General features: G+C 38.8%; 1 protein-coding gene across 3 annotated transcripts in view; it reads left to right on the forward strand.

Annotated features, from left to right (window-relative positions):
* LOC103026877 (protein unc-13 homolog C) overlaps positions 1-17,150 on the forward strand; it is a 365,017-nt gene that overhangs the window by 75,644 nt on the left and 272,223 nt on the right. For all 3 annotated transcript variants that reach the window (XM_049483498.1, XM_049483499.1, XM_049483500.1), the window contains exons 8-9: positions 60-287; positions 6,786-6,927. In XM_049483498.1, coding sequence (XP_049339455.1) covers positions 60-287; positions 6,786-6,927 — 370 coding nt within the window. The remainder of the gene's footprint in view (positions 1-59; positions 288-6,785; positions 6,928-17,150) is intronic.

The following is a 17,150-nucleotide window of genomic DNA, read 5'->3' on the forward strand; positions in this document are numbered from 1 at the left end:
TTGTCTTACGCATCCCTGCTGTGTCATTCAGAACCGTTTCTTCCCCTGTCCTCCTGCAGGCGCGGTGGAGAAGAGCTCCAAGCATGGTGCAGAGGACAAGACCCAGAACATCATCATGGCCATGAAGGAGCGAATGAAGATCCGGGAGAAGAACCGCCCAGAGGTGTTTGAAGTCATCCAGGACATGTTCCAGCTCTCCAAGGAGGACTTCACCAGCCACCTAAAGAGCGCCAAGCAGGCCGTGCTGGAGGGGACGTCCAAGTGGTCGGCCAAGATCGCCATCACCGGTCAGTTCCTGAGGCACCAGATAATTAGTGTCGGCCTTCAGCGTTCCTCGCTCTTTTACTCATCCTTTAGCACCACTGGAGCAGCACACGGCATAGTTTTCTGCCTAATGTGACCAAATAATGCACAGAATAAGACTTTAATAGACACCAAATTGCATTTTACTTTTTGAGCAGAATAGAACTGAAGAATCTATTAAAAAAAAAGGTTTTGTCAATCTACTAGTGCATCTCAAAACATTTTTAGACTCTCCTTTTTTCTCTCTCTCTCTGACTCTGGCCGCTGATGGCAAGCAACATGACCCAGATGATAAACCGACGGCCCTCTGATTAATGTCTCCTGGACCATTTAGAGCCTTGATAATGTCAGATTCAGTATGTTTTTGCTGCTCACACTGCCACACAGATTGCACATCTGTTTCACATATAAACTAAAAGAATAGTCGGTAACACTTTATTTTAAGGAACACAAATTAGGCATTTATTAATGTCTTATTATTTGCTTAATAAAGCCTTAATAAGACATTTGTAAATTGTTTATTCACTACTTATTAGGCTTTTTTCTTTGTAAGTGTTATTGGTGCTTAATTAGGGGTCTGTTATGTGAAAATAGTTAATAATGGCTGTATTAGTTCTTATAGTGCACAATAAACAGTTATGTTACATCTAACTGCTTGAATTTAAAAGAGAATAAATGTGCTAAAATGTGTTTTCTGTTATTTCATTAGAGCAATTACATTTTTGACATTCAACTTCTGTAAATGGGAACACACAGTTATTTTTAGTGTCTAAGTAGTGATGAACAGAGCCTCACTTTAGAATATGGTGCACATCTTGGTCTATTAGTGACTTATTAAACCCTTATTAAGCCCTTATTAACTCAATAAACTCCAGCAAACTCCTGCTTAATAAACAGGGTGCTAACATAACTGTTTATTGTGCACTATAAGAACAAATAATACTGCCATTATTTATCATTTCCACATAACAGACCCCTAATTAAGCACCAATAACACTTATAGTACAGAACAAAGCCTAAAAAGTAGTGAAAAAAATAATTTACAAATGTCTAATTAAGGCTTTATTAAGCAAATAATAAGGCATTAATAAGCGCCTAATTTGTGTTCCTTAAGTGTTACCCAATAGTCTATAAGAATGGCTCACTTTTACCTGCTATACAGTGCTAGAGGGGTCAGTAAGAAAATAACAGTTTTAGAAAGTTAAGTTATTTAGTCTGACAATTAAGAGTTTTTAGAGAAGTGATGGCTCCTCCCACCAGTTAATTTGCAGCTTGCATGCATTAAAACATTCACAGTGAGAAGATTGCACGGTTAGGCTGGACGGATCCTTCTCCGGTCTTTTTGTTTATCGCTTCTTCAATCCGAAAGCAGAGCAGTTTGTTTTGCTGTTGTGTCTCGTGGGGTATTGTCCGGACTCATCGAACCGGAGCACAACAACAATGTGTTTTCTGTGCTGAAAAGAAAGCAATTATCAGTGGACACACAGACATGCGCACACACACTTACACACACACTCAGCCGAGGAAGCCCTGTGTCACCAGCTTCGCATCAGCAGCACTCTTTTTCCCTTGACTTTGCTGCTCGGACGGTGGACACTGAATTAATGCCAGACTTGCACTTCTGCAAAAGTGTCAATATGTGAAGAGAGAGAGAGAGAGAGAGAGAACATGAGAGAAAGAGAGAGAGAGAAAGAGACAAAGTAGCACGCGACTGGTTTCATTTATCTCTGCTGCTGAATCGAATTCCCCTTTCTTTAGAACGCGTTCATGGACCCCTGATTTATTTATTATTCATTTGATAAACACCAGGACGTATCGATCCAGCGTCAATTTGGCAACAGCTCCCACTGATTCCACATTATATTCGCAGGGTGGAAGGAAATTTTTGGGCCCAGGAACTCAGAGAGCTCCGTAACTCAAACCAGACTTCCAGAAACTACCTCAGCAACTCCCCCAACCTAATCTTCTCCACTTATAGATACATCATGATGAAAACGAGCCGAGAGCCGTTTATATATCAAAGATCTGATTTAAAATCATATAAAACCTTTATTACACATCGTATACACCCACTGGCCACTTTATTAGAAACTCCTACAGTACCTTGTGCTTCTAGACACAGACCATTTTTATTAGAAAGCTCATACCTTGTGTTTACACTCACTAACTACTTCATCAGAAACACCTGCAATACCTTGTGCTTCCACTCACTGCGGCCACTTTATTAGAAACACCCCTACTTACTAACTTGTGTTTCCTCTCACTGTGGCCACTTTATTAGAAACACCCCTTCTTACTGCCTTGTGCTTCCACTCACTGTGGCCACTTTATTAGAAACACCCCTACTTACTACCTTGTGCTTCCACTCACTGTGGCCACTTTATTAGAAACACCCCTACTTACTAACTTGTGTTTCCACTCACTGTGGCCACTTTATTAGAAACACCCCTACTTACTGCCTTGTGCTTCCTCTCACTGTGGCCACTTTATTAGAAACACCCCTACTTACTAACTTGTGCTTCCTCTCATTGTGGCCACTTTATTAGAAACACCTACAGTCCCTTGTGCTTCCACTCACTTTACTAGAAACACTTTACTAGAAACACTGTATTATAATTTTTTTTACTACTGTACTAGAAATACTGTACTAGAAACACTGTATTATAAACATTTTACTAGAAACACTGTACTAGAAACACTGTACTAGAAATACTTTACTAGAAATACTTTACTAGAAAACCTATTTTATATATCAAAATAGAGCTGTAATCGCAAAATTTGCTACAATCTGTAGCTGAACACAGGAAGGGTTTCTACTCTAGTGATGGAACAGACGGAGCAAATGCTTTGTTTGTAAATAAATTGTAAATAAATTGATAATGTATATGTTAAAGCCTGGATATATTGAACATGCTATGTTTTTGGATGCTGCTGTAGAACTCTTATACATTAGTATAATAGTAATGCGTTAATATATAGGCTTTTGTTCAAACACACATCAGCATTGAGTTAAAAAGACGTTCCGATTCTCCCAAATCGTCCTCCAGCAGCCGGGTGACATTGAAGCAATCTCTGTAGCTCTCCAAGCCCAAGGATATATGTACCCTGAATAATTCATCACCTCACTCATTCATTTTTAATCACCAAGTACTCTCGGTTCTTTTATGGTGCCGCGTGAAATACTACAATCACACTGAGTGATGCTGAAGAAGCCCAGACGCCTGCGCTCATTCACGCTGCTGTGTATTATTATATACACACACACACACACACATACACACGTACGCACACTGAGAGGCAGATGGATTTTGTTTCTGACTGAAGGGAGTAATAAAAGTAACCAGGTGTTTGAGTGCTGTGGTTTATTCTCCATTAGGTCCGGCCCCTCTGAGTAATCCTCCAGACCCCCTGTGCCACATCTTCTCTTTAGTTCAATGCTGTTTGATTTGCATAGTGCTTTTAGCATCACACTTTTCACTGAACAAAATCTGACATACAGGACATGGCAAAAAAAATACACTGCACACCAAAGAACCTTAACATCAGTTACCATGTAGGTGCTGAATAATGAAGAATAATGAGCAGATGCAAAACTAGAAATTGCATATAAGCTGAAGAATAATTCACAGTAGGTACTGAATCAATCATAGTGGATACTGAATAATTAATAGTACTGAATGTTAAACATTTAGTTTTTCCTAGTAGGTGCTGATTTTCTGAATAGTTTGTTATAGATACATAAATATTAAAATAATTTAGAGTAGTTGGATTAGTGAATAAAGGGAATAAATAATTCATGGTGGATGCTCAATACACATACAAAGTAGATACTAAATAGTTCATAGTAGGTCCTGAAAAAATATACATAGCATACATGAAGTAGTATATCATACTAGATACTGTAATTATACTGTATACAGGGTAAGCACTGAAATAATACATGATACTGAATAAATTATACATTTGTTTATTCAAGTATTTACTGAATAATTTATAATAGATTCATAATAATACATTGTAAATTAATGTTGGCTCTTAACATCATAGTTAAATAATTAAATTATTTAGGGTGGATCAGATATGGATCAGTTACCACCAGGAAGTAAATAATTCATAGTAGATGCTGAAAAATAAATATAGGGTAAATATATTAGTATATTATACTATATACCGTAATAATGTTGTATACACGGTAAACACTGAATTAATATTGCTGAATATTTTATAACCAGTGCTGAATAAATCATAGTGGATACTGAATAATTAATAATAGATACCAAATAGACCTTTGTAGATACAGAACCATTTTTAGTACATACTGATAATTTATAGTATTTACAAAAAAACTTGTTATAGATTAATAATAATAATAATAATAATAATAATAATAATACTACTACTACTACTACTACTAATAATAATAATAATAATAATAATAATAATAATAATAATAATAATAATAATAATAATAATAAAAGTAAATATAGCCGCAAGCGGCAATCATCGGGTTCAAGCACCAACTTGCACAATGGTGCCTACTGGAGCATTGAATGGTGATGTGTAAGAAGGTCTAATATGATTGGAGATGCCCTGTCACATTTAGAAATTATCAAGTTTTTCACCTGTTATTAATGTTGAGCAGAGGCCTTTCAACCTGATCAGTGCTTAAATTCACATGTAAATCTAGTGAACTTTGTAGGATATTCATTAAGTGAGTTAGAACTAGTCAAAAGGTGTCTACATGTTATTGGTATTGATCAGGTGGCTTCAACCAGAATGTTCACAAAGTGGTATTCAGATTGACCTTTGAACCTTTGCAGAACAAGCTGAAATGTTTGACCAAACAAGTTTAAATTAACACAAAGGAGTGAATGTTCTGATATGACATGTAATTACGAAGTTATTATAAATCTAGTTCTGAATTAAATGGCGCTTCATCAAGCACCAACTAGCACAATGGTGCCTACTAGAGCATAGGATGGTGATGTGTAAGAAGGTCTAACACAATTGGAGACATTCTGTCACATTTAAAATGATCAAAAGTCTTTCACCTGTTATTAATGTTGAGAAGAGGCACAAAGGAGTGAATGTTCTGATATGACATGTAATGTCAAGTTATTCTTAATCTAGTTCTGTATTAAATGGCGCTTCATCAGAGTGATATTGTATAGAGGTCTTTAACATTGTGAGATTACAGCAAATACTGCAGAGTTACAGCAATTTAGGTTAGAAATTCCAAGGACGCACAGATTGCTTGATGCCTGGAGAGTATTGTATGTGAAATTTTCACAAATGTTTTTAATGAACATTTACCTAGAGACTCTACAGTGTGCAGCAAGACTGAAATGGAGGTGATAGGCCAAATATCCAGAGAGTAGTTTCAATATAGGCTATTTTCAAACAATTAGCAATTATGAATGAACAAAGCACTTTTTAAACATAGTTGTATTGAGAAATTTGTCAGAGCCACTGTACTAAATATGGCAAAAACAATTAGATGTCAAAATAGTACAGCATGATTGACATATACTCATTTTTTTGGAACAGCGCCCCCCAGTGGGCGGATTGTTTCAGCACTTTGCAGGTCACTACAGTGTCTCCACCTGAACATAACTGCCAAATATCATCCAGATTGGGCAACATTCAGCCTGCCAAAATGTCTGCTGAATGCTGATTGGCTGATGGTGTTCAGCCATGTTGATTGATTAAGTTGCCCTTTGAACATCCTTTAGAGGCTGTATGATAGATTCTGCATGCAAAGTTTCAACTTGCTAGGTTGCACGGTTGCTGAGAAACAGTGCTCCAAATTTACCTCTTGAAGTGAATGGGGCATATATCCGGAAGGACTAATTTGCATATGGCGGCCATATTGTTTACATATTTCAACTTTTTCTTAATGAATATTGAAGCGCATGCTCTCACGAGTGTTTTGATACCAAACATGCCAGGATTGGTCAAAATTCCTAGGACTAGTTTGCAAAAGTAGGTTTTGCATATTATGCAAATTAGCACAAAATCTATATAGACGGAAGTGCATGGTCCAAATTGGAAAGTTGTTGGTATTGACCCAAGGAATCCAGCAAAAAAAGAATTTTGAATGTAGGTCTGATGGGTTTTGAGTTATTGAGAAAATTGTGAAAAATGAATTTCCTTGTTTATAGCGACACCACTTGACCAATCGGTGCCATTTTTGTTGTCCACCGAGATGCACTGATCCTACATCTACCTACCAAGTTTCATTTCTCTATGACTTACGGTTTAGGCTGCACAACTGTTTTTACAGGAGAAAAAGAATAATAATAATAAGAAGAAGAAGAAGAAGAAGAAAAATCTTAGCAAAAACAATAGGGTTCTACGCACCTTCGGTGCTTGAACCCTAATAAGCTGTGACAAAATTCACATAACAACAAATGAGAAAGACTGAAACTGGTTTTAGGCTAAATCCCACAGTGACTAACTCTCCTCTCTTCCTCTTCCCATAGTGCTTTGCGCCCAGGGCTTACAGGCCAAGGATAAGACGGGCTCCAGCGACCCCTACGTCACCGTGCAGGTGGGCAAGACCAAGCGCAGGACCAAAACCATCTTCGGCAACCTCAACCCCGTCTGGGACGAGACCTTCTTCTTGTAAGTCACTTTTCCCTCACTTCGGTTTCCTAGTGAACGTTCCAGAAACACAAAGGCGTGCGAGTGCTGAGCACGCTTATCAAAGAGAACCGCTGGCTGGATGCAGATGATGAATAGTAGACTGTTCAGGCGTGTTTGATCTCAGCCTGAGGCTTTGATGGAGAGGAAGAGCTGGTGTGGGATCAGCTCTGGCTTGTCTGCTCAGTAAAGTGATGGAAATGAAAGCAGGTCTCAGATCAGTGTTCCTAAATATACAGATTGCACTTTTATTTGTCCAAAAAAAGAAAAGAAAAGAAGAAGAGAGAAATGGTGAATGGTGAGGACTCTCAGTATGTCATGGTCAGCCAAAACAGGGTTACTCAAATATTTGACCTTAAAACATATTTTCTAGATGTATGGAAGCTATTTAATAGGAAATTTACCTCAGAAGTGCAATTTATTTTTTGTAATTCCTTTCATTAATGTTTGATAAGAATAGTTTTACCAACATTTTATACATGTAACGATTTTCAGTCATCTAAATTCCTTTTGCCCTTATCTATACTCTCAAACATTTCATACAAATGACAAATAAAAATATATAAAATATAAATATAATTTATGAAATAATATATAGGTTCAGTAATAAACTAAATGATAGACTAGAGTGTGATTTCCTGGTTCATTCATTTTAAACTTTACTCTTTAAAATTGTCTCAGACAACCTATGCTAACTGGATGCTTTTGCTCTATTTACTCTAGCAAAATATATTTTTAAATACAGTAACAATATCTAGAAATTATAGCAACTATTGTACCATTGTTAACCGCTTAAGAAAGGCCAGAAATCAGAGATATCAATTAATAAATGCTTATAATTGCAGCTTTTCAATGTTCTTGCCATTTTATCTGTAAATTCTTTCTAATATTAAATATTCGCTCGCAAAATACCTTGCAAGAAAAGTTTAGTTTTTTTTTTTTTTTTCTGTGGAACTACAGCCCTACTTTTTGGACAAGAAATATTATCATATTAAAATGATTACAATGCTGTATGTTAGCATACTCTAAAATGCACAACCACTGAATTACAATCAAAAGAATAAGTTATTCCAGTAACTTTTAAACAGCATTTGAATACCCAGATGACATGTAAACGTGATGTGATGTTCTAATATATAGTGAACAAATATGTTGCATCTGTTGTGTGTGTCACTTTTTGGGGACCAAGCTGAGTGTGAAGTGAGTACTGCTTATTTTCGCACTATAAGGCGCATCATACAATAAGGCGCACTGCCAATAGCGTGGTTAGTGGCTAATGCTAATGCTGCTCCAGCAGTGATAGACGGGGTTAGTAACAGGCTACAGACTGATAATACTCACCTCAGAACCACAGAAGAGCTAGCGCTTAGCGCAGTTAGTGGCTAATGCTGATACTGCTCCATTCTTGGTGCTGGAGAAACTTCACTGAAACTCCTGTATAATTGCTATACCTTTCCTTACAACCTGACTAGTAAAATGTATACATAAGGCGCACCAGATTATAAGGCGCACTGACGATTTTTGTGTTTAGTGCATTTTACTTAAAAATGAACTAATAGTCAACACTGAAACTTTGATATATAATTTTTTTTGTAAGCAATGACGTTGAGTCGCCCTGCGCTGTTTGAGATCTGAAGATTTGAGGGATTTTTGTGCAGTTTGAGGGATAACGAGAGTGTGTTGTGTTGTGCACTTGTTTCTGATCACCAGGTATCACCTTTAGACCTCATCCACTCAAGTGTCACCAGTGTCTAATCCGCTCATTTCCTGCCGTGATTTGTCCATTTATTAGTTGCTTCTCAGACCTTGTAGGTGATAGAAAGGTTGCAGGGGGGATTTGAGGGGTTTAACCCAGAGTCAAGTCTTCTTCTCACAGTAGAGAAGGTAACGCTGACCTTTCCTGCTATGGCCCTGTACCTCAGGAAGGACCCTACCCCAGCCTCTGTTCTCTTAAAACTCCAAAAATCCTTAATATGAATATTAATAATATGCGCTTGCTTCATATTCCGAAAGAATCCCGTCATCTGAGGGCACGGCACGACTCAAGACCTCTGTGTCATTCACCAAAGCAGCCATAGAAGTCTTCCAGAGTACGCACTCAGCTTCAAAGATCAGCCCTTTTCATGCAGTTCAAGAAAAAGGAGAACACTCTCCTCCCTTCTATTACCATCTCATTAACGTAACCTCTTCAAATTAAAGAGATCTTTGTGGAATGCACAAATTTATTTATTTATTTATTTCATTTTTGTTCTTGAAATTTAAAGAACCTCCACATACAGTAATGTACAGTGGTTGAACAATTAAACTGGAACACCTGTCATTTTAGTGTGGGAGGTTTCATGGCTAAATTGAACCATTGGATCATTAATTGCACATTGCACCAGTAAGAGCAGAGTGTGAAGGATCAATTAGCTCAAAATACTGCAATGCACACAACATTATGGGTGACAGAGTTCAAAAGAGGACAAATTGTTGGTACATGTCTTGCTGTCTTTGTGATGCATCAAGAGCCACGGTATCCAGGGTAATGTCAGCATACCACCAAAAAGGACCAACCACATCCAGCAGGATTAACTGTGGACGCTGTAAGAGGAAGCTGTCTGAAAGGGATGTTCGGGTGCTAACCCAGATTGTATCCAAAAAACATAAAACCACGGCTGATCAAATCACGGCAGAATTCAATGTGCACCTCAACTCTCCTGTTTCCACCAGAACTGTCCGTCACCACAATAAATTACTGTGCTCTAAAACCAGGTTTTCAGTTTCATTGTCCAACCCTGTATAACAGTTCTCATCATACTAAATTGAACTAGAACCTATGGGACTTACACTAGTGAACATACACTAGATGGACAAAAGTATCAGGACACTCGCTAATGCATTGTCTTTCCTAAAATGATGGCATAAAAAAGAGATTACCCAGATTTTGTGTCAGTAACTGCTTCCTACTATATCTTCGAACAGTTCTAAAAGGATTTGATCATAAGGTGCACTATTAAAGAGCGTCTATTTTCTGGTCTAATTTTATACTGAGGACACTGGATAATAAGGCGAATTACATGTAAGCGACACTAGGAAGGAGCAGTGGTGTCGCCATGTTTTCCTTCTAATTCAGCAGGTCTCTACACTGGGTGGTGGTGGGCAGGTAGCTTAACTAAGTTAAGTAAGGCTAAGCTAGGTAAATGTGGGTGAGTAAATCGCTTCTGTTTATTTACAGTAATATTAGATTTCCACATCTGGGTGCAGCATCATTAGCATTAGCGGCTAACCTTTACAGGCCGATATGTCAACCTCTGAAATGCGAAAAACCTAGAGCTGAGCGTGGTTAGTGGCAATACTAATGGTGCTCCAGCAGTGCTAGCAGGCAACAGGCCGTTTAGCACGGTTAGTGGCTAATGGAAAAATACTTGTGTATGTGGAATTACAAGGCGCACAAAATGTCTACCTGTCACGCCTTCACGTCAGTTCGTCTACAGACTTTTCCACCTTTACAAACTCCAATTCCCAGAATGCACTTCTCAGTCAATTGTCTTAGCTCAGCTCAAATCAGCCTCACCTGTGTTCTAATTCATTTCAGCTGTTTTCCCATGTATATATACCGGATTGTTTGTTCTTCCTTTTCGCAGAATAACTCTGGTTGTCACACTTCTATACGGAACCCTTAAACAAATCTTTTCTAAGAGTGTAGGCCTAATAATGATGGTTAGTGGTGTTAGTGGCAGTGGTATTGATCGTTGGATAAGACTATATGGTGAAAAATAAAACGTTGCTTGATAAATAGATCGAAAAAGCCCCTGAAATACAGAAGCCCTCAAACTTTTAGTAAACTTCCTTCTCAAAAAAAAAAGAAAAAACAGCACAGAGCATTTAGCCCCCAGGTTCTGCACTTCATCACAACCAGAATCAGAGTGATTAATGTTTCACTCACACTACTGTAAATCTTCTATCCAGAACGTGGTGGTAATAACAGTGTGGGCTGGTTCACTATTATAAAGAGTCTGGCAGGCTGAAGCTCAGGTGTACAGTGCTGGAGCTTCATTTGTATGCTCTCAGGCTTCAGCGCTGCAGCAGAGGAGGATCATTTCTTGTGATGTTCCTGATGGGAGGCGCATTGCCTGCTTCATCCCTGAGCCCTGTCTCTGCCATCATCTGAGCGTCACATTAGGGTGAAGAGTTAGTGTGTCGCGCCTCCATTCGTATTTATTAAATCTCTCCACTGGGGGCTTCCTCCACTCTGACAGTGTGTGGAGTGCAGCTGCCATCAGTGTCCTGGGAAAAGGACGACACACGCGGTCAAGTGTGTGTGTGTGTGTGTGTGTGAGAGATTCCGACCTCTACGTTAAAGTTTGGATGCTGCCTATCTATCTATCTACATGTATTTCTAGCTGTATATCTACATTTTTGTATATGTATCTGTCTAGCTCTCTGTCTAACTCTCTTTACATGTCTGATTGTCTAGCATTTCTCTCTCTACATATCTGTCTTTATGTCCGTTTTTATATATGTCTCTACCTCTCTGTCTATATCTCTTTTCGTGAATCATTGTCTATCTATCTATCTATCTATCTATCTATCTATCTATCTATCTATCTATCTATCTATCTATCTATCTATCTATCTATCTATTGTTTATCTGTTTGTCTGTCTACATGTCTGTCTAGCTGTCTCTCTCTCTGTATTTCTGTCTGCCTGTATGTCTGTCATGTCTGTCTGTATATCTGTTGTCTCTCTACGTCTGTCTATATGTCTATATCTCTTGACATGTCTCTCTGTTTGTCATGTCTCTCTCTGCATGTCTGTCTGTATGTCAGTGTTTATCCATGTGTCTGTGTTTCTGTGTAGCTTTCTGTCTTTACATCTCTCTCTCTCTCTCTCTCTCTCTCTCTCTCTCTCTTTGTATGTCCATCCCTCTATCTATCTGTTACGACCCCTGGTCGTATTGGTTTTTCTTTGTGTGTCCTCTGTGCTGTTTGTGTTTTAGTTTTTGATTGTAGGACCATGATTGGCCACCAGGGGTGCACTCTATAAAAGGGCAAGAGGAAACCTGACCTGGGAGAGACGTTCAGGGCTCCTCCCCTTTCCTGACCTGGAACAACTTCCTGCTCAGACCAACCCATCACCTCCATTTTGCATTCTGTGTGTTGCTTTAGTTTTTGCTTTAATATAGATTAGTCTTTGGGTAAAGTAGGGGGTGAGTGCCATTTTGTTTTGCTACCTTTTTCTCCTGTTTTGGTGAAAGGGAGTCAGGGTAGTTTGTGTATTTAGTTTTCTTTATTTTGACAGGTTCAGTAAGTTGTCTTTGTTTGTTAGTTGGTTTATTTGTTATTTTGGCCTACGCTCACCCCTGAAGTCATATTCCCTTATTTTTATCAATAAATTCATCCTGTTTTAATTCATTTTTGGTGTCTGGTGTTTGGTCTGGCAGAGGGTCTGGGGAGAGAGCCCACTCTCATTTTCTGTTACGGCCTGACCCTAGACCGGGTCGTAACAGAATGGGGGCTCGTCCGGGATCCTCTAATGTTAATGTTGAGGTAGTCCTGTTGAACAGTTGTGCTGTGAGTTTGTTCATTCTGATCCTGTGTAGATCCTTTGTTGCACTCTAGTCCAATTGTGCTGAGTTTATTGATTCTGATCCAATGTATACTTAAATCTACACTCTAGCTCTTAATTCTAAACTTTGGTAACAACTCACATTGTTTGAGCACATTAATTACTCCACCTCACTTCTGTTTGTCTACTGTGTGGACAGGTAAGATGGGCGCCCTACATACACACACACGCAGGAGCATATTTGTTTAGATACACTAGGTTAGGGGCGGGTGCTACTTTTGTATTTTGGTTAGTTTAGTTTTTGGTTAGGCAGTTTAGTTTTGTTTTATTATTTTCTTTTCGTTGGCACCGTCCTTAGTCCACCTTTAGACTACAGTTTCTGTTGATTTATTTTCTCTTAAATGCATTTTCTAGTTTTGTTAAAAGTACATTTAATTTAATTTATTCTCTTTAGCTTCAGTTTATTTATTTCTATCTATATATTTTTTTGTACCCCTTTGATTCCTGTAATAAACATTTTTGTTTTACCACCAATTGTTGTCTTTCCACTTCCTCCACTACCACATGCCATTTTGTTACTCCTCCTCACCCCTAGACAAAAGGGGAGGAGCATAACAATTGGGGGCTCGTCCTCTGCTAATTTTGTCCAGGTAGGTATTTCTTTGGTGTGTGTTTTGCTGGCAGTTTTATATTGGTGGGGGAGGTGTGTGGTGAGAATTATGTGAAATTTGGTCTTAGTAATTTTTATTGCCCTCCCATTTTAGCTGATGAAGTTTGCATTTTTGTTTGAAGGAGGAGATTTCAGACTCTGTTTTAGGTGCAGGCCCCAGATCCTGCTTACAGGCCCAATACAGTGGACACGGGTGTTGCAAAAGGTGAGTCAGTTCTTCATTCAGTGGTGGAGACCAATGGTGGTGAAGTTAAGATTTCCCAAACGCATAGATCCTGAGCTGTTGCTGTTTAAGGCTTTTAAATGCAGAAGACTGGTGGTTCTATGGGTGCTTGACATGGTATTATGTTAAATGTTGCAGTTGTGTTGTCTGCTCATTTGTGGCCATTGTGGTGGCTTGGGCCTACCTTAGTCAAGTGAACCCTTCCTTTTGTGCAGCAGGGTTGCTGGCACATTTACCTGCAGTGTTGCACCTGGCTGGAAGTTAAGCTTCTCCTCCGTTAGTGAAATATTGTCTACTCTTTCGGTTATAGTTTATTAGCATTTGGCAAACTATTTAATATGAATTTTGGAGAAAACTGCCAGCTAAACATTTTGGTTTGTGGTATGAGTACCCTTTCTGTTATGTTAAGTTAATTTGCTTTTAGGGAATACTACTGGACAAAATTGCTCTTGTTGTTAAAAATTCTCAGGCAGCTATGTGAAGATGCCACTAGACACTTGACACATGCTCTAGTATTTTGTTATTTGTGTTTAGCAATTACTTATGTAAAGTTGTGGTATCACTTGCCAGTTTTCATTAAGTACATTTGGATTTGCTGTTTTGTTTTAGGAAAATGTTTTTTTGAACAACCTTTTGCCTAAACCTAGTTCATTGTTCTAAAGACTCTGGTATACAGGACACCCCTGCATGACAGTACTTCATTCGTTTTTTCTGTTTGTAGCATTAGGATTATTTTTTTTCTTTTGTTAGGGCTTGATTGCCTTCTTTGCAGTGGCAAAAAGGCGTGAGTTGTAGGATCTTCCTTCAGTGGAAGGAGATCTAGCTTGGTCAGTTTTTTTTTCTGACATTTGTTTATGTAGGATCTCTCTTCAGTGGAAGTAGATCTGATTTGGTCAGTTTTCTGACGTTTGTGTATGTGGGATCTCTCTTTGGTGGAAGAAGATCTGATTTGGTCAGTTTTGCTGATGCATGTGTATGTAGGATCTCTCTTCAGTGGAAGTAGATCTGATTTGGTCAGTCTGACATTTTGTGTGTTGATTTATTTCTTTTTTGTTTGTGGTGTGCTCCTTTTGCCCTAGAGGAGACTAGTTTAGTTTATATTCCTAAGCTCACTTTGTTCATTATTTGCAAGTGATACATAGACTCCTGCCTGTGAATGTGTTCAAATCTGTCTTTGAGATTTAATTCTGTTTTATCATGTGATGGTTATTTAATTTTTTTTTGCATTTGTGATTCTTTGACTTAGAAATGTTAAATGTGTCAAACTTAGAATGTTTGTTTTAAGGGTGGGGGTGTTACGACCCCTGGTCGTATTGGTTTTTCTTTGTGTGTCCTCTGTGCTGTTTGTGTTTTAGTTTTTGATTGTAGGACCATGATTGGCCACCAGGGGTGCACTCTATAAAAGGGCAAGAGGAAACCTGACCTGGGAGAGACGTTCAGGGCTCCTCCCCTTTCCTGACCTGGAACAACTTCCTGCTCAGACCAACCCATCACCTCCATTTTGCATTCTGTGTGTTGCTTTAGTTTTTGCTTTAATATAGATTAGTCTTTGGGTAAAGTAGGGGGTGAGTGCCATTTTGTTTTGCTACCTTTTTCTCCTGTTTTGGTGAAAGGGAGTCAGGGTAGTTTGTGTATTTAGTTTTCTTTATTTTGACAGGTTCAGTAAGTTGTCTTTGTTTGTTAGTTGGTTTATTTGTTATTTTGGCCTACGCTCACCCCTGAAGTCATATTCCCTTATTTTTATCAATAAATTCATCCTGTTTTAATTCATTTTTGGTGTCTGGTGTTTGGTCTGGCAGAGGGTCTGGGGAGAGAGCCCACTCTCATTTTCTGTTACGGCCTGACCCTAGACCGGGTCGTAACACTATCCATCTATCTTTCTGTCTGTCTGTCTGTCTGACTGTCTATTTATCTACCTTGCTAGCTATCTAGCTACATATCTAGCTATCTGTCTGTCCGTAGGTCTGCCTGTCTGTATGTTGGTCTGTCTGTCTGTCTGTCTGTCTGTGTGAAGTATATACAGCAGTGAAGGTTTGGGTACAGTCTGAGTATTTCTTGCATGTCTTCTCTGTGTGTTTTTGCGCTGCCATGATTTCTGACATATTGAGGTCATCCGCCGTTTCGTCTCGCGCAGGCGTTTCTGTGATTTGTCAAAGCTGAATAAGTAAAGCTGGTTATCGCTCAGAACGTGTTCTCTCAGATGCTCAAACACATTGCTCTGTTTCCCTGTTAGGAACCAATTACAGTCATTTATATTTATTTATTCATTTTCCAAATGAGGTTGAGGGCACCAGGAGTTCAGGTGTAAAGTTCACTCTTAAAATCAGGATTTTTGACCGGCCCCTGCTGATTTCCATATTGACTTCTCTGGATAGTAGAGACAGTTACTTCACCAAAAGCAGAATAAACTCTTTTTTATCCACTAATAAGTGCCTCAATACGTTCCAGCCTTTTAGTGTATAATATGACGGTGTTGTATGAGAGTTTGTAGCTATACTGTGGCCACAGACATGAATGAAGCTCTGCATGGCTTATTTTATGCTACACTGTAGGCCCCTGGGGTTAGGGGCGTGACCACTGTGACCACTGTGTGAAAGGAGGAAGCACACAGAGATACACAGGCACGGGGAGTAAACAAACTCAAAACACACCTTTATTTGGCTTCAAATGCCCTCCACCACACCCAAAAACAAACTTAAAACATAATGCTAGCCCAGTGGGGCTCTAGAGTTCAGTAGTTTCTTTTTAAAGTTTAAACATAAGTCCGTGCAGCCTCAGCCCTCAGCTCCCCAGCGACAAGTCTCTTTCTGAGTGTGGGCTGAGGCTGAGTTTATATGCCTGTCCCAGCTGGCGGCTCAATCAGTCCTCATGCGGACCAGCTGAGACATGGCATGGCTTTGCACTCCGGCGTGGGGCGGACCCACAACTCCCCCGCCTCCTCACGCCACAGTTTAATAAACTTAAACGATTTGAGGAAACTGATTGCCTTGAACCATTTAAGTTTAATATCTAATAAATAAATATATTTTTTTAAATGAGCGTGAATAATGCACATAATCATTTTAATATAGAATTGAATAAATGAAGTGACTTGTGCTAACCACGTTCACAGTGTAATTGTTAGTTTATTTAAGTATTTTGAACTCATGTACACTGTAAACCATAATAAGTTAAGTCTACTCCGATCATTTTAAGGTCATTTATTGCCTGAAGTGAATTCATTTTTTAAAACCCATTTTTTTCGTTAATACTGTGTGGAGTTAAACAAACATTAATTTTCAAAATGATTCATTTACATAAATGAGCAATAGAGTGAACAGGCCAATAGAGATTTACTACAGCTCGGAAAAATGATGTTGCTTGTTCTTACAGCCTAAAACCACACAGAGACCATCAGTTATTGATGATATATGAACTACAAGTTTACCTAAGGTAGCCCGGGAAAGGGGGGGGGGGGGGGTGGGTGTCACTACACACTGATGGTGAGTTTCAGAAAATGTCATATTGGGACACACCCAGTATGCAAATAGATTGTGCCACAAGCCAATGGAAAAGAAGCTGCTAATGACAACAGACTAAACTCAAGATCTATAAGTTGATTTAACTCAAAGATCTCCATTTGGATGTATATAATAGTTGTGCCAACTCATTAAAGTTAAGTATGTCTGCCTTAACAGACAGTTATTACACCTTAATGCAATTATAATTCACTGTTTTTACCCTTTTAACTCCAGCAAATCAAGTTGAGCTAACTCTTAAAGT

The sequence above is a fragment of the Astyanax mexicanus genome, chromosome 9 (genome assembly GCF_023375975.1).
Source record: "Astyanax mexicanus isolate ESR-SI-001 chromosome 9, AstMex3_surface, whole genome shotgun sequence".
Taxonomy (NCBI): domain Eukaryota; kingdom Metazoa; phylum Chordata; class Actinopteri; order Characiformes; family Acestrorhamphidae; genus Astyanax; species Astyanax mexicanus.